Source organism: Equus przewalskii, chromosome 15 (genome assembly GCF_037783145.1).
Source record: "Equus przewalskii isolate Varuska chromosome 15, EquPr2, whole genome shotgun sequence".
NCBI lineage: Eukaryota > Metazoa > Chordata > Mammalia > Perissodactyla > Equidae > Equus > Equus przewalskii.
Window position 1 is genome coordinate 75,677,548 of NC_091845.1, and position 18,506 is coordinate 75,696,053.

General features: G+C 46.2%; 1 protein-coding gene across 5 annotated transcripts in view; it reads right to left on the reverse strand.

Moving 5' to 3' along the window:
- Positions 1-15,216: 15,216 nt before the first annotated feature.
- The window catches only part of NMNAT3 (nicotinamide nucleotide adenylyltransferase 3), a 116,064-nt gene continuing 112,774 nt past the window's right edge, over positions 15,217-18,506 (reverse strand). For all 5 annotated transcript variants that reach the window (XR_011527187.1, XR_011527188.1, XM_008529218.2 and 2 more), the window contains one exon: positions 15,217-16,374. Coding sequence is in view for 2 of the 5 variants with exons in the window: in XM_008529218.2 (XP_008527440.2) it covers positions 16,016-16,374 (359 nt within the window). In the remaining 3 variants the exon portion in view is untranslated. The remainder of the gene's footprint in view (positions 16,375-18,506) is intronic.

The following is an 18,506-nucleotide window of genomic DNA, read 5'->3' on the forward strand; positions in this document are numbered from 1 at the left end:
TACTACCTATCTTATCTTCCAGGAGTTTTATGGTTTCAGGACTTATCTTCAAGTCTTTGATCCATTTTGAGTTTACTTTTGTGTATGGCGTGAGATAATGGTCTACTTTCATTCTTTTGCATGTGGCTGTCCAGTTTTCCCAACACCATTTACTGAAGAGACTAGCTTTTCTCCATTGTATGTTCTTGGCACCTTTGTAAGTTGATTTTGTACCCTGAAACTTTACTGTAGTTATTAATTATTTCTAATAGTTTTCTGATGGGTTCTTTAGGGTTTTCTATATATAAGATCATGTCATCTGCAAACAGTGAGAGTTTCACTTCTTGACTACTTATTTGGATTCCCTTTATTCCTTTCTCTTGCCTAATTGCTCTGGCTAAAACCTCCAGTACTATGTTGAATACGAGTGGTAACAGTGGGCATCCTTGTGTTGTTCCTGTTCTCAGAGGGATGGCATTCAGTTTTTCCCCTTTGAGTATGATGTTGGCTGTGGGTTTGTCATATATGGCTTTTATTATGTTGAGGTAATTTCCTTCTATCCCCATTTCGTTAAGAGTTTTTATCATAAATGGCTGTTGGATCTTGTCAAATGCTTTCTCTGCATCTATTGAGATGATCATGTGGTTTTTACTCCTAATTTTGTTAACGTGGTGTATCACATTGATTGATTTGTGGATGTTGAACCATCCCTGAGTCCCTGGTATAAATCCCACTTGATCATGATGTATGATCCTTTTGATGTATTGCTGAATTCGGGTTGCCAATATTTTGTTGAGGATTTTTGCGTCTATGTTCATCAGCGATACTGGCCTGTAGTTTTCCTTTTTTGTGTTGTCCTTGTCAGGCCTTGGTATCAGAGTGATGTTGGCTTCATAGAATGCATTAGGAAGTGTTCCGTCTTCCCTAATTTTTTGGAATAGCTTGAGAAGGATAGGTATTAAATCCTCTCTGAAAGTTGGTAGAATTCCCCAGGGAAGCTGTCTGGTCCTGGGCTTTTATTTTTGGGGATGCTTTTGATTACTGTGTCAATCTCTTTACTTGTGATTGGTCTATTCAGATTCTCTATTTCTTCTTGATTCAGCTTTGGGAGGTTGTAAGAGTCTAAGAATTTATCCATTTCCTCTAGATTGTCCATTTTGTTGGCATATAGTTTTTCGTAGTAGTCTCTTATAACCTGTTGCATTTCTGTGGTATCTCTTGTTATTTTTCCTCTTTCACTTCTAGTTTTATTTATCTGAGCTTTCTCTCTCTTTTTTCTGTATGTCTGGTTTGAGGTTTGTCTGTTTTATCTTTATCTTCTCAAAGAACCAGCTCTTTGTTTCATTGATCCTTTCTACTGCATTTTTTGTTTCACTAGCATTTATTTCTGCTCTGCTTTTTATTATTTCTCTCCTTCTGCTGACTTTGGGCTTTGTTTGTTCTTCTTTTTCTAATTCAGTTAGGTGTAGTTTGAGATTGCTTATTTGGGGTTTTTCTTGTTTGTTAAGGTGAGCCTGTATTGTGATGAATTTCCCTCTTAATTAGCTGCATCACATACGAGTTGGTATGGTGTGTTTTCATTTTCATTTGTCTCCAGATATTTTTTGATTTCTCCTTTAATTTCTTCACTGATCCATTGCTTGTTCAATAGCATCTTGTTCAGTCTCCACATCTTTGCCCCTTTCTCAGCTTCTTTCTTGTAATTAATCTCTAGCTTTATAGTATTGTGATCAGAAAAAATGCTTCTTATTATTTCAATCTTCTTAAATTTATTGAGGCTTGCCTTTTTTCCCAACATATGGTCTATCCTTGAGAATGTTCCGTGCACACTTGAGAGAAATGTGTATTCTGCTGTCTTTGGATGGAGTGTTCTATATATGTCTATTAAGTCCATCTGCTCTAGCTTTTCATTTCATTCCACTGTTTCCTTGTTGATTTTCTGTCTGGATTATCTATCCATTGGTGTTAGTGGAGTGTTGAGGTCCCTTACTATTATTGTGTTATTATTAATATTTTCTTTCAGGTTTGTAAATAGTTGCTTTATGTACTTTCGTGCTCCTGTGTTGGGTGCATAGATATTTATGAGTCATTTCTTCTTGATGGAGTGTCCCTTTGATCATTATATACTGCCCCTCTTTGTCTCTCTTTGCGTGTCTTATCCTGAAGTCTACTTTGTCTGATATAAGTATTGTGACACCTGCTTTCTTTTCTTTGCCATTAGCTTGGAGTATCGTCTTCCATCCCTTCACTCTGAGCCTGTGTTTGTCATCGGAGCTGGGATGTGTTTCCTGGAGGCAGCATATTATTGGGTCTTGTTCTTTAATCCATCTTGCCACTCTGTGTCTTTTTATTGGAGAATGCAATCCGTTTACATTTAGGGTGATTATCGATATATGAGGGCTTAATGCTGCCATTTTATCACTTGTTTTCTGGTTCTCCTGCATTTCCTTTGTTTCTTGTCCTGTGTATTTTGGTCTACCAGTTGAGTTATGCAGTTTTTTTATGTTGCGTTTCTTTGTTTTCTCCTTATTTATTATTTGTGTCTCTGTTCTGTTTTTTTGTTTAGTGGTTACCCTGAGGTTTGTATTCAAGATCTCATGGATAAGATAGTCCCTTTTCTGATGGGTTCTTATTTCCTTAGACTAAACCGATTCAGTCCCTTTCCTCTTCCCCTCCTAAGTTGTTTTTCTCACATCTTATTCCATCTTGTGTTATGAGTTTGTGGTTAAAATGACAAGATTATCTTTGTTTTTGGTGTTTTCTTTCTCTGTCTTTAATGCTATACTTGAGTATTCGCTTTCCTGCTCTGATTCTGTCTACCTATTTATCTCCTTACTCCATGCTTTGTGACCCCTTTCTCCCTTTTTTTTCCAGGATGAGGGCCTTCTTGAGGATTTCTTGTAGGGGGGCTCTCATGGCTATGAACTCCCTTACCTTTTGTTTGTCTGGGAAAGTTTTTACTTCTCCATCATATCAAAGGATATTTTTGCTGCATAGAGTATTCTTGGCTGAAAGTTTTTGTCCTTCAAAGACTTGAATATGTCATTCCAGTCTCTCCTAGCCTGTAAGGTTTCTGCAGAGAAATCTGCTGAAAGCCTCATAGGGGTTCCTTTGTAGGTTACTTTCTTCTGCTTCGCTGCCCTTAATATTTTTTCTTTGTCATTCACTTTTGCCAGTTTCACTACTATAAGCCCTGCAGGAGGTCTTTTTACATTGACATATTTAGGAGATCTGATAGCCTCTTCCACATGGATTTCCATTTCCTTCCCTAGGTTTGGGAAGTTCTCTGCTATTATTTCTTTGAACAAGCTTTCTGCTCCATTGTCCTTCTCTTCTCCTTCTTGAATTATACATATAATTCTTACGTTGCATTTCCTAATTGAGTCAGATATTTCTCAGAGACTTTCTTCATTTCTTCTTAGTCTTAGTTCTGTCTCCTCTAGCTGGAGAATTTCAACATGTCTATCCTCAATTATGCTGCTATGCTCCTCTATGATGTCTGCTGGAGCGTTCAGGCAATCCATATTTTGTTTTATTGTTTCCATCGTGTCTTTCATTTCTAATATTTCTGATCGATTCTGCTTTATAGTTTCAGTCTCTTTTGTGAAGTAGCTCCTGAACTCGTTAAATTGTTCCTTGACATTCTAACTTGTTGAATTTTTTGATGACAGCTATCACGAATTCTTTGTTATTTAGATTACATATTTCTGTGTCCTCGGGACTGATTTCTGGGTACTTGTCATTTTCTCTCTGGTCTGGAGATCTAATATAATGTTTGATATTGCTAGAGGGAGTGGCTCTGTTTTTTTGCATCCTCGTGTTATTTTTGTCACAGTTACCGCCTATTGTTACTGGGTGGGGGTTAAGAGCCACGTATTCTGAGCCCTCTGCTTTCAGCTGAAATCCCAGGCACTGGATCCATTGCTGGGAGGTGCAGGGAAGGGTACTTTCTCCTGTGTGCTCTCAGGGTTTTCTCCCTCTGCTCTCGCTATCTGATCTCCTGGGCTGTTGGCTTTATAAGGTCACCCCCGCCACCGTGAAAGCTCTCCCTCCAGTAGAGGGCTTTTCTCTAGACTGCAAGGGCCCTTGGGGATACTTGATGCTTGCACAAACAGACGTTCCCTCCTCCATTCCTTCCCTTTTGGAGGCCTCCCACGGTCCTGATCGCAATCTTTAGGGAGGGGAGTGAAGTTTTCTCTTACCTCATTCCACTCCTCCGAGGGGGCTCCAGCCTCTCCGCCTCCATCATATGGCTGTGTGGGTCTCTCTGACGTTTTTTTGTGTTGTGTTTGGATGTCCTCTGTTGGAGTATGAATGACCTTTTCATTGTATGTTGGGAAAGATTACTGGGAAAGCTTACTCCACCATGATGCTGACATCACTCCAAGGCCACAAAGTTTTAAGTCAAAAAACTGTGATTCTAACCCAGTTCTGTGTGACCCTGAAGCCTGCGCCCTTTTCTGTTATTGCTGCTCTCTGGAGTCATTTCTTTGGGTCGCTTCCCTGGAGACATGGGGTAGGTTTCCATCTTTGTTGAATTCCCACCTTTCAGTTAGTTCTTTCTGTCAGTCTGGGTCCAGCTAAGGAACTAAGGGAACCATTTTTTTTGGACCTCTGGATGATTGGGCAACCACAGTGGATCTGAGGGCCAGTGGGCACAATGCAGCTTGCAGCAGAGAGAAGCCAGGAGCAAGAAAGGAGTTTTGGAGAGGAAAGGGGTGATGAAACAGGAATGCAGTTCGTCAACTTTGGACTAAGGGTTGGGCTGAGATGCCCAGTGTACCACTGAGAATCCACGCAGTGGGCTGGAGACCTCGAGAGTCCAACTGAGAATTGGTCTGGAAATGTGCCCACCCCCACCACCCACAGGCCATTCCAGTCTTTCCAGGTTAGACAGTTGAATGGATTTCTCTTCATTGACTTTCTGACCTTTCTCTGCTTCAGAGGGACAGAGAAGCCCCTTGCCAGCCTCAGTCTCCAATACAAAGTGATACCAACATGAGCCGGGAGCTCAGAGAAGTGGAGGTCCCTGTGGACCAGAGTGAGGGGGGAGGGCTTTCTGGAAGGCTTGGAGCTCGAGAGGATCCCAAGGAATACGTGGTATTCAGGGAGGCTTAGAGGAGAGGGAAGGGCATTCCAGGTTAGAGAAATGGCTCTCGCGAAAGTTGTGGGTTGGAAAAGATCTCAAGCCATCCAGAGGAGAGGGTTCGTGGATGAGCAATCAGAGAACAGACAGGAGTGAAAGGGAGTGACTGGACTTGGAAGCTCAAATGCTGACTGAGAAGAAGAGCCTTTTTCCTTGAGGTGATGGGAGGATGCTGAATGTTTTTGACACCAGAGTGACAGCAGCCCAATATGCAGATATTCTAGGAGGAATTATCCCTGGGGCAGGAGTGAAGGGCAGTGCACTCCATCCTCTAAAAGCCCTACCAGGTTCGGCAAGCTGCTGGCTGCCTCAGGACACATCATCCACATTTCTTCTTTCTTCTCCTGACTCTCAGATAGTGTCTCCCAAGGAAAGACTGCTTGTCTCAGAGTCCTGGGGCTTTGTTAAAACCCAGATTCCTGGACCCACTCCAACTTCCTGAATCACAGTCTGGGTGAGCCCAGAAAATGGCACCTTTACCAAGCTCTCCAGGCAATTCTTATGCTCCCTGCATTTTGAAGGCCTGACCCCTGGCATCTTTACTGCTTGGTGGTCCTGCCCCCTTCCCTGCACCCTGAGCCTGGCACTAGAGAATTGCTGGGTGTACACTGGATGCAGGGGCTCTCCTAAAAGTCTGGGAGCAATCTGACGGTGGGGCCTCGACTTTCCTTCCTCTATCAGCAGGAGCTCATAGCTGTCTGTTAGTCATTACTATAATGAGGGAGGACAGCATGAGCCTGGTGACATTTGGGAGAGCTAAGAATTTTCTAAAATCATTTCCACATTCTGGCTCACTGTTAACACAGATGTGAATGTTTGGGCTTGGCCTGGTTATTCCAGGAAAACAATATTGCTCATCATGGACACCATCACCGTTGTCCACCACTGCCTTCCCCACGGCAGGCTTTCCAGCTGGACCGTGGTCTTGTCCTCTCATTCACTCACTGAGGGTTTGAGTTAGTCTTCCTTCCTTCTTTCTCCTTCCTCTCTCTCTCCTCTTCCTCCTCCTCGTCCTCCATCTTCTCCTCTCTTCCTCTCCACCTCTCTCCCCCTCCCAACCCCCGTCTCTGTCCCTCTCCCTACCCCTCTCTCCGTTGCAAGCAAAGAAACAAATTCTGGAGAACTTAAGAAAACAAGCAAATTTACTGGAAGGATTACCAAGGGCTCACAGAATTTTGGGGAGGGAAATAGAAAAACAACTGGTTAGGACATGGCCACCAGGAGAAACTCCAGCCACTTTTAGTTGTCGCTGTGTTTTAGATTTAAATTGGGGGGGGGGGGAGTGAACATCTGGGTATGCCCTACCAGACTGAATCCAGTGAGGAAGAGAAGTCCTTAGAAGGAACTTGGGTGCTGTTAGGAAGAGGGAGTGGATGCCAGCCTTGACCAGACCACCCGGATGTCCACTCCACGGGGTGCTGAGTCAATTCCAACACAGCCCCTGTCCTCACGGGGTGCACAGTCAGGCTGGGGAGACAGCCATGGAAACGGGCCAGCAGGGTGAGTGGGGCTGTGACGGGGGGACATGCAGGGGCTGGGGGTGGGGGGAGCATAGAGAGGTTCTCCCCAGCTTTGGTGGGAGGGAGGTGAGGGAAAGATGTGAGGAATGGTCTCCGGACAACGTGATATCTTGAGATCCAAGGGAAATTCACACCTCACAAACATCCATTTGTACAATCTTGCCATCCTTCTGCCCAGAAGCCAGTTGAGTTTTGACCAAGTTGGGGCTCCCAGAGAGGCTGTGGGAGTTGAGACAAGGCTCTGGGGCTGTTGCGGAGGATTGGGACCCCATGCCTGGCTCAAGGACCCATGTCTTGTGCTTGATGCAGCCTCTGGGGAAGGAAGACCCTGGCTCCTCTGCAGGATTAGCCTGAAGGTGACTGGACACCAGTCCAGTTGCAGTCCATTTACTCTGCATCCCCCCTCACCCCTAAGCATGGAAGCCAGCTCCCTAGACCCACACTCACTGAAGCACAAGGGGGAGCTCCCTCTAGCTTCTGTTCAACCCACTGTTGGCCCAGCTCCGTCTGCCCATAGTGTAGGGACGAGTAGAGATGGAATGACTGACACCCAGGTGCCATCCTGCCCATTCCTCCCCTTCTCCCTCCAGAGGCCTCTCTCTTCCACCAGCATCTCTTCCTATTGCACCACCTCCAACAAAACAGGAGCAAGAGGGGGTGCACACAAACTGTGGGGGTTACTCCGTGATTTTGTGGGCGCCTACCTGAGTCTTGGAAGTGTGCATCACTTCCTCCCTGCCTACCCACCCTCCGCCCTTACAGAAACATCACTGCAACATGGACCGGTGGACAAGTCCACCCTGGGCCAGTGAGTCTGTCTCTGGGAATCTGGAATTGTGACACCAAGACGCCACTGAGACGAGAGGTTAAGGTGAGAGGTCGCATAGGCACAGGTGTGATGGCTGCTAGCTGACGAGCAGCGGCTGAGGAGCGCAGAAGCCTGTCTGGCGGTGGTGTGGGGGGGGAGGGGAAGAGTGAGGGGAAGAGGAGGAGGGGGAGAACAAGGGGGGGAGGAAACTTCAATTTCTGCTTTCCTTCCTGTTTCTTTTGATCCCCGTATATATGTCCTGTCTTTGGGTCTTTCCTATTCCCGACATCCTTACGACACTGGTGTCCCCATGTCTCGTATTTAGGCTAGTCTGAGGAGCTCCTGTTTACCAAGAAGAAAAAAGAATCCTGATTAAGGCACCAGCAAACACCAGGAACAATGTTCGCCTACAGATTTCTGTCTCTTGATGGTGAGAGATTCCTGCGATTCTTCAGTGCAGATTATCTACTCAAGTAAAGGGATGGATATTGCTTCGGCATGTACAGAAGACAATGAAGGTGAGTCCCTACAAGGAATAAGGAAATGGGAATTTCAGCAGCTCTATATGAATCTGCTTTTTTTGAAATAAAGTTTCAATTTACTTAAAAAAAATATCTAGTGTCTACAATCTGGTAACATTGATTAGAATAAAAAGTACACATCTCATTTGACCCAGCAAGACCACTCCTGGGAACCTATCCCACAAAAACACAGGTGTGTAAGGGCTTATGTATGGGGGTGTTGAGTGAAGCATTGTTTGTAGCAGGAAAAAAACTGGGAAGAAAATTTTAGATAGGAACTTCCTGAACTGCTCCTTCAAGTACTATGTTCCACATAGTATTAAGTGTATGCATGTAAAAAGGACTGGGTGTGCGAGCATGCTTCAAAAACACTGATTTATACAAAGTTAAGCAGATATGTTTACCATGGGCTTCTCAGAGCTACTAAGATGCTTTTTCAGATATTACTATTATTATTATTTTAAAGATTGGCACCTGAGCTAACATCTGTTGCCAATCTTTATTTTTTTTCTTCTTCTCCCCAAAGCCCTCCAGTACATAGCTGTATATTCTAGTTGTCGGTCCTTCTGGTTGTGCTATGTGGGACGCCACCTCAGCGTGGCTTGATGAGTGGTGCCTTGTCTGTGCCCAGGATCCGAACCAGCAAAACCCTGGGCTGCCGAAGCCGAACATGCGAACTTAACCACTCAGCCACAGGGCCGGCCCCCAGATATTATTTGATGAAATATTTATTGAGCACCCACCATGAGCCAGGAGCTGCGCTGTGGAAAAAGAGCAATGATCAAGATAAACTGTTGCTTTCGGGGAACTTGGAGTCACCATCAAATCAGTAATTTCAAGAGTGACAAGACTCTCTTACAAAAGAGAAGGGCGGGGAGCCAGGCGTCCACTGGGCAAATCCAACTTGATGGGGACTTGGAGAGGGCTTCCTGGAAGAAGTGACTTGGGGCAGAGAACTGAAAAAGACATGGAAATTAGCCCAAAGAAGGGGAGAAGGGAGACAGCATGCCAGGTGGAGGGAACCACATATGCAAAAGCACTGAAGAGAAAAAGGATGGGTCTGAGAAACTGGAAAAAGCCAGTGTGGCTGGAGCAGAGGGTGAAGAAGGCGAGGCCAGAGTGGGAGGCTGCAGGGGGTGGGCAGGCCACCTCAGGAGAAGTCAGGTGTTCACTCCACGGGCAAGCAAAAGAAGCTCGAAAGGATTTTCTTTTATTTGCAGTGAAAGATTCGCCCTGAGCTAACATCTGTTGCCAATCTTCCTCTTTTTTTCCCCTTTCTCAAAGCCCCAGTGCATGGTTGTGTACCCTAGCTGTAAGTCCTTCTAGTTCTTCTGTGTGGGACACTGCCACAGCACGGCAACTGACAGACGGGTGGTGTGGTCCTGCAACTGGGAACCGTACCCAGGCTGCCAAAGTGGTGAGAGCGCCAAACTTCAGCCACTAGGCCATCACCGCTGGCTCTCAGAAGGTTTTTCTAAAACACCTTTATTGGGGTATGATTTAAATACCACAACATTTGCCCATTTTATGGGCATAGTGTGATGAGCTTTAGTAAATTTGTACAGCTGTGCAACCACCACCGCTGTCTAGTTGTAGAACAATCTATCACCCCAAAAGTTCCCTTGTGCCCACGTGCAGTCCACCCCCACTCCCATCCTCAGGCAATCACTGGTCTGCTTTCTGCCTCCATAGTTTTGCCTTTTCTAGAAATTCCACATAAATGGAATCAGACAGCGTGTCGTCTTCTATGTCTGGCTTCTTTCACTTGGCGTGTTTTTGAGATTCATCCACTTTGCTGCAGTACCTATCTCTAGTTCCTCCTTTTCATTGCTGAATAGTATTCCACTGCATGGATAGAATACATTTGCTTATCCATTCACCAATTGAGGGGCATCTGAATTTTCTCCATTTTTGGCTATAAAGAATGATGTTGCTATAAACATTCATATACATGTCTGAGCGGACACGTTTTCATCTCTTTTGGGTGAATACCCAGGAGTGGAATTGCTGGATTGAGTTTAACTGTTTCAGTGGATGCGAAGTAGCATCTCATCGTGGTTCTCTAAAGACTAACGGTGCCGAGCATGTCTTCTGGGCTTGTCACCACATCTCTTCTTTGGTGAAGTGTCTTGTTTCCGGGCTTCCACACTTGGTGACTTGCTTGAAAGACTCACAGGACTCAGATGCAGTTGCACTCACGGCAGTGGGTCATTACACTGAAGGGTCACACGGCCGGACTAGTGAGGGAAAAGACGCACCAGGTGGAGTCTGGGGGAGCCCAGACGAAGGCTTCTAAAATGCTCCCTCCTGGGGTGGGGGCCGCACGGAACACACTTCCTCCTCCAGCAGCGACATGCAGCAACAGTGTGCATTGTTTCCACCCCGGGAAGCCTGCTTGAGACTCAGACTCCAGAGTTTTTATTGTGGGCTGATGATGTAGGCACTCTGCCTCCACAACCAGCCATGATTACTGAAATCCCAAACTCCTAGAAGGAAGGCAGGTGTTCACTATGAATCATGTTGCTTGTACAAACAGTCCAGGCAAGCTGGTACAGGAGGCTTCAGTGCCCCGGGCAGACGACACAGATTTATCAGTTAGAAATGTAGGCAACATTCCAAAAGTCAGTTTCTCAGATGCCAGCCAAGTGCCAGCCTCACCAGGAGGCCCTTCTCAACAGCAACACCACGCCTGCTGCCATGTCCAGTCAAATCTTTGGATCATTTTTAATTGGGTTTTTAGTCTTCTTATTTTTGAACTGTTAGAGTTCTTTACATATTCTGGACACAAGTCATTTATTAGATATACGTTTTGCAAATGTGTTCTCCAACTCTGTGGCTTGTCTTCCATTTTCTTAATGGTGTCCCTTGGAAGGGGTTAGGACAGGGAAATAATATGGCCAGATTTACACACACACACACAACTGCTCTGGTTCCTATGTGGGAAATGGACTGCAGGGGCCAGGAGTGGATTGGGGAGGCCATCACAGTGGTCCAGGTAAGAGATGACGGTGGTCTGGATTGAGAGGTGAGAGCAAGGATGGAGATACGAGGTAGCAGATGAGGGATGTGTAGAAAGGAAGACTGACAGGGCACACAGACACTCATTATGGATTCCCAACAGGATAAAGGAGGGTTGGGCCCCTCAAACTTGTTCACAGAACATAATACTATTACTGTTTTTAGTAGCGAAACACGTAAATTTGTGGGATTCTCGTGTTTTGATAATTTGGTAAGACCAGATGAATTTGAGGGTCCCTTCTAATTTTCACAGTCTATGGTGCCATGAACAAGTCCCTTTGGGGTTATTTTAACAATTCTAAAATATTCTGAGGTGTGTGCCCAGGTGTATCATTATTATTATTATTTTTGGTGAGGAGGATTGGCCCTGAGCTAACATCTGTGCTAATCTTCCTCTATTTTGTATGTGGGATGCCGCCACAGCATAGCTTGATGAGTGGTGGGTAAGTCTGCACCGGGGATCCAAACCTGTGAACCCTGGGCAGCTGAAGTGGAGCGTGTGAACTTAACCACTACACCACCGAGCCAGCCCCCCAGGTGCATTATTACAGATTGTTTAGTAGTCACACACGCGCGGATCTGTAATGCTGAGTTTTGGTCCAAGAAAATAACTTCATGACTGAAATTGAACACAGTCCCTGCATGGAGACTGTTGCAAAAACGGAAGGCAGGAACGTGGTTACACAGGAAGCATGAGAAGGACGATGAGGAAATCCATATTCACATATTAACCCAATCACCAAACCTTGCCCATCTGCAGCAACGTCGGTTTAAAATGGGAGTTCCCATCACTCTGTCCCAGGTGACCCAGACAGTATTATGAACTAGAATTCCTGTCCTCAGGCTGGATGCGGAGCTCCTCTCACAGGCAGCAGATGCCACCACAGGAGAACCTTGATCTAAGGCTGGAAATTCTATTTACCCAGGAGCCCAAACCACTGTTTTTCTGTTCTTGCAAAATAAACAAAACACTGCGGCAGACGAGATGCAAAGAAGGCCTGAGGGAGTGGGAAGGAATGTGAAGTCAGGCATGCAGGTCAGTGTCAACGCCATAAATCAGGAGCACAGCGGTGATAGAGATTTTCTCTACTGAGACCAAAAAAGGGAGGCTCCATGAATCAATGAGACAAAGCGAGAGTAGAGAAACTGAGAGATATATATAGAAAGTAGGTTCTGTTGTGCCATTTTATTTTAGAAGAGAACAATATAAAGGCTCAGAAAGGGATGTTTTGCCTGGTGGGAGCCACATGATGCAGCCATGAATCAGAGAAATGAAAGCATCTCCTCCAAACCTAGTTGGGCCTGGTGCCCTGAGCCCCTGGAAAGGCTGGACAGGGAGAAGCTGACATGCGAGGACACCTTGTGTGCACGTATAACAAACCCCTTCTTGGGCTGGCCTGGTGGTGTAGTGGTTAAGTTCGCATGCTCTGCTTCGGCAGCCTGGGATTTGCAGGTTCGGATCCTGGGCGCAGACCTAGCACCGCTCATCAGGCCATGCTGTGGCGGCATCCCACATAAATTAGAGGAAGATTGGCACAGATACCAGCTCAGTGACAATCTTCCTCAAGCAAAAAAAGATGGAGATTGGCAACAGATGTTAGCTCAGGGCTAATCTTCCTCACACACACAAATAAAAATAAACAAACCCCTTCTTAAGGAGGTAATGATGTATCTAGCTCATCATGCTGCTCATTTTGCCCTCTCCTGTCTCAGGACCTTTGTACATGCTGTTTATGCTACCTGAAAGCCCAGTTGCCTCCACCCATACCCGTCTTGTGAATTCATCTTTCAGGTCTCAAATCCATTCTCTCTTCCCTGCTGTCTGTCTACACTCTGTTATCAGGGTGAATCCCTGATGTTTTTTGGGGTCTAAACTTTGTACAATTTTGAAGGGCCTTTTTCAGAAAAAGAATAAAAACCATGAATATGAAATGAGCTACCCACATAATTAGGGCCCCTCCAGGGGGCTGGAAAGGCCTGCACAAGTGAGGGACGAGAGCTTAAGCTTCATTAGTTCTGAGTGAACCTACTGCCTCTGGCTCTTGGAGCACATGGTGTATTTGCCATCAGAGCTCTCACCACAGTTCGTAATCATATGGTTAGTTGTGTGAATCTCTGATTCCTTCCATCTCCCACTGGATTGGAAGCTTCTTGAGGGGAGAGACTGTGTCTGTTTTGCTCACATCGTACCCCTACTGTTTAGTCTAGCGCCTGGCACATGAGAAGTCCTCAATAAATATGATTCGAATTAATGAATCCCTGAATTTTGAGTAGTAATAACCATAATCATAAAACTTCTAGCTTCCATGCACTGGGAGTCGCCACCTGCCAGGCTCCGGGTGTCAGTACTGAGGGTGAGGGTATGTTGGGAGCCTCCACCTGTAAAAATTTGGGAGAGAAAGCCACTATGGGTGCTGGAAAGTACAGGGAGACCAAAGTTGGGGGTGCCTCTGAGTGAAGGATGTGGCTTCTAGTTCCTACTGTCCACAGCACTGTGTCCCCCAGAATAAACACGACTTCATAAGTGGTAGGGGACCCCCCAAAACTGGTCCTTAGAAAAGGCGACTATTCTAAAGCTGCTGCTTCTTGATTGTCCCTTTTGGGAAACGGAGAACCCCTTCTCATATACAACCCCCCACAGCCATGTCCTTAAACCGTGGGTCTCGACACCAGTGATTATTTTGCACCCCAGGGACATTTGGGAATGTCTGGGGGCATTTTTGTTGTTACCGTGCAGGTCTACCGCTAGCATCTAATGGATGGAGGGCAGGCGCTCTGCTAAACACCCAACAATGCACAGGGCAGCCTCCTAAACAAAGGAGGATGGGGCTCAGACGTCAATGTTGTCCAGGTTGAGAACGCCTGCCTCAAACCCACAGGCCCCTCTGTATTGCTTTTTCTGGACACTACAGCTGTTTGCAGGGTTTCTGGGTTTTTTTCCTTCTTTGCCTCCACACTCCACACAGAACAGTGGGGCAACACTGCTCAGAGGGTAAGGAGGATATTCACCAGAGTAAATGTGATGTAATTTCATACATTAGGTTGATTAAAAATAAATGAATATTTATTCTAACAGGCACGGTTCTAGGCCAGTGTATTGAATGGCCTGGGAATGTTACTGAAAGGCAGATTCTGAGTCAGCAGGTCTGGAGAGGAGCCTGAGAATCTGCATTTCTAACCACTCCCAGGGGATGCAAACCCTGCTGGCCTGGGACCACGCCTGCAGTACCAAATTTCTAGGCACTTGGGATATATCAGCAAACAAACAAAGACCCCTGTCCTTGGGGAGCTTCCAGTCTGGCTGGAAGTGGACTGGGTCCAAAGAAGGGTGGACAGACTGAAGTCAGAGGCACTCAGAGTCTTAGAAAATCAGAGCTGGAAGAGAATTTAGAGGATGTCTAATCAAACCTCCCTACTATACAGATAGGGAAACCGAGGCTCACATGGAGAAGGGAGCTAGTCAAAGTCACCCAGCTTGCTGTGGCAGCTTTTGGATAAGGCTGTTTGATTCCTATTCCTCTGAATTATCAGGCCTTTAGGGACTTCTTAAGGAGGAGCTCAGTGTGGGGAATGGCCAGCAGCTGTGGAGGTTGCTGGGGGGGGGGAGATGTGGGGGGGTGGGAGGTGGAGGTGGGGCAGGGGGACAGAAGTCGGGGGACCTCCCACAGGAAGGTCCCACTACTCTGGACCAGGAAGCGGATTTCCTGCTTCACTGCTCTCCATCATGACACACACGTGAGCCCTGGGATCTATGTGGGGAGATGTCAGATTCCTCCTGACCGACCCTTGTGTTTCTGCACGACTACATCTGCAGCCAGGACCCGCCAGGGTGGAAGGGTGGAGAAGAACATTCTGAAGGTTTCAGTCACTCAGTCAGCATGTGTAAAGAGTAAACTCAAACAGAATTAGGCCAATCAAAACCTCTTCCTAATCAGCAGTGGCATCATAAACCCTGAACACACGCGAAGCTCCCGTCCTCATCCTTCAGGGCCCGCCTGAACAGAGCCATCGACCCAGCACTTCAGACTAGAGACCCGTTTGCATGGTGCTGGAAAGCAATTGCTTCCTCCACTGCTAGTACCTGGGAACATAAACTTTTAAATTCATGCCAGTTCGATTGGAACAGGAGCAAATTTCACGGAATAGCTAGAAAGATGAGCAACAGCCGGTGCAGCAGACATGAATAATATAACAAAGGAGGAAGAAAGAGAAACTTTTCATTAGTACTTTTTGATGTCAATTTATTATTTATCCCTTTGCCAATATTCAAACAGGTAGGCAGTCATAAAACATTCACAAAGATCCTCTAAAACAGTCAGGGCGTCTGTTTTACCTCAGTTCCTTTTTAGAGACCTAGAAATCAGGAGCGCTGGCATTCATAGAGGAGCTGTGTTAAAAATATCTGCTGTATCAAAAATACTGTTTGAGAATCACTACTTAGAAAGACTTTAGTTTAAACTTTATCAACGGCCAGTAGGCAGGCGGCGGTGGCTCATGAGGGAAGACAATGTAAATCGGCAAAGTGCTGCTTCCACATTTTTGACTCAGTATTATTTTGTTTGAAACGAGGCGTTGACAAAGCCCACTGTTCGGTAATTAGCACGCTGTCAAGTCGCTCCCATCAAGCCCCGCAGGCTGCACCTGGTCCTAGTTAAAAATCGCACAGTGGGCAATTCTGATCGGACCCTCAGGGGCCCCTGCCATACGCAGAACCGCTTGCAACAATTTATGAAATAAGGCCTCTGCATCCAGAGGTTCTGAGAGCTCCTGCCTGATCCTGATGACCTGCCGCACCGGTTAACTTCTCTGTCCATCCTCGTGATGTACATACGTGCTCCTCCCAAAAGAAGGAGTCTCTTCCTGGGACAGAAGACGCCTCAGAAGTAAAATCATTGTCGAAATAGAACAAATGAAAAATGGAAAAGCAAAAAAAGGAAGACAAAGCCCTCAACGGCCCTCTCCTCAGGAGGAGCTCGTGGAGGAGGAGTGGCTGGCCTTCGCCCCTGGCCTTTCCCTCATTCCTCTAGGTGTTATTGTCTTTCCAGGAACTGTCCTTGGTATAGAGGTTGTGGTCCTTGATGTAGGCGATGACGGCATCGGGGAGCAGGTACTTCACGCTCTGCCCTTGGCTCAAGGCCCGCCTGATGTACGTGGCACTGATCTCGTTCTGCACGGGCTCCCTGGCCAGGTGAATGTTGTGCTGGTACTTTTGCAGGATGGGCAGGCCCAAGATGTAGCGCTCTGCGTCATGACCTGCCCGGCCCACGCACACCAAGCCAAATTTCTCCACTATTTCCTGGATGTGTGCATCCTTCCAGAGGTTGGGGGTCTGGAAGGTCTTGAGGACATCTGCCCCGCAGAGGAGCTTTAGCTCAGGCACAGCTGGAAAAACAAGGGCGGATCCCAGCAAAGTTACAGAAGGGTCATGGCCAGTAAAGATAACATCATCTTCTGTTTGAAAATTACACAAAATTGCTGTTCTTGGAATGTATTGGGAACTCAGTGTCTCTGCGTTCGTGACTTAGAAAGAAAGAGCATGTAAATGAACTTGAATTTACTTCAGAGACATACAGTTACAAGTAATAATCTAATCAATAAATCTTCGTTTAATATTGGCAAAGCGCCAAGTAATACAAGACAGTTTTTTTCCCCCAGTGTTATTTCACAGGTCTGTCTGTGGTTGCTGGATCCCACAGCACAGTGGTCCAAAGGCAGCTGTGCTGGACCCTGAACCCCATGTTCTGATGGAAGGTAAGGTCATGCCCTGGGACCAATAAGGGCAAGTGACTGCCCTTCTCGAAATCTATTTCATCCTGGACACCTAGTCCTTCTGTAAGTAAAATCTCATCATAAAGCTTAATTATAAAGGATCTTTGGATAACCAAAAGGTCTCCAAGACCCCAGCTGCTGACCTTTTCATCTGTTTTCAATAAAACAAAGCTCCAGAAAAACTGATCAATGTGGATAATCCTTTGGTATTTGTTCTAACAGAACGATGATCGTGATGATGAAAGAATACCTAACATTTACTGGGGCTCACGATGAGCACTGTGGCTAAGCGCTTTATGTGTGTCATCTCATTTGATCCTCAGAACAGCTTCATGAGGTAGCTGCTGTTGTCGTGCCCGTTTTGTGTAGGGGGAAACTGAGGCACAGAGAGGCAAGTGACTTGTAGGCAGAGGAGTCAGATTCTGACCTGCCAGCCAGCCTGGGGGGGGGGGGGGGTTGGTGGGCGGGGCGGGGGGGGTGGCATTTGTAACTGCGAGGCTCTGCTGCCTCCTGCTGGCGGGAGCTGTACATGCATCAGAACTGGGAAGCCCTTCCTGGATTTTCCTGGCCCGTTCATGCTCCTGTCCCTTTTGAATGGGCAAAGCTGGATGTGAAAACTGAAGTCCAGGCTAGAAGTGCACAGCAGGATCTCTGGTCCTCCTGGAAGCTGACTGTAGCTTCAGTAAACAGCAAAGGCTGGGCTCCTAGAGCGCTGGCATCTCTTGGTCACCATGAAACCTCAGCTGGGAGGGGCTTCAGGGGTCCCCCCTGCTGGGGAAAAGTCTGATGTAAGTGGGCAGTTTAGGCTCCTCTACTGTGAAACCTTTGAAGGAATCAGGACATAGACCAGAGAGATGAGTTTACAAAGGACAGCTAGACTAGCTGTGGACTGGAGAGCAACAAATTGGAGGTGTCACAGAGAGGTCTGAGTTCCGGCCTCAGCTGGGCACAGTTGGCTATGGGGCTGGAAGCATGATCCTTCCTTCTCTGGGCCTCAGTTTACCCATCCATGAAATGGTGAGCACCATTTTAGTCATTTTAAAGCAGCAGATGTTAATTATAGACACACAGTTTTCAAACACTCTGGGAGCATAATATTGGCATGATGACATGATACTCAGACAGTGATTAATGCGTGGATGCATGAATTCTCCATGGCTAAGAACTAGGACTCTGGAGCCAGACACCTTAGATTCCAGTCCGGGCTCTGCCATTCAACAGCTGGGTGACCTCAACTTTAAAATGAGGATATTAACAGTACTTACCTCACTGGATTATTTTAGGATTGAACGAGTTTATAAATGTAAAGCAGTTAGTATAGTGCTCAGAACAGTAAGTGTGATATGCGTTAACTATCATTCATTCATCCATCCATCCACCTACCCACCTACTTATCCACCAATCCCCAGTGACACATCCATTTGACACTTACAGAGTACCTCCTAAGTGCCTGGCCTTTTAAAGTCAATAAAACTGCATTTAAAAATTATTCAATAACTCACACTTTCTGCTAATTTGAACTAGTCCCATTGCTTACAACATACACGTGGATTTGAATTCTTCTGCATCTATGACGTTTTATTCTAATTTCTTATTATTCAACCATTGTAATATAGCAAGAGACCAGCGTTTGACCTTTCAAAAAATTAGGTGATTCTTATGTGGTCCTCCTATGGGGGAGATTAAATGATGTGCATTTAATTCCAGGGTCTCCTGAGGCCTGGGGCACACGCCCCTGTTCCCAC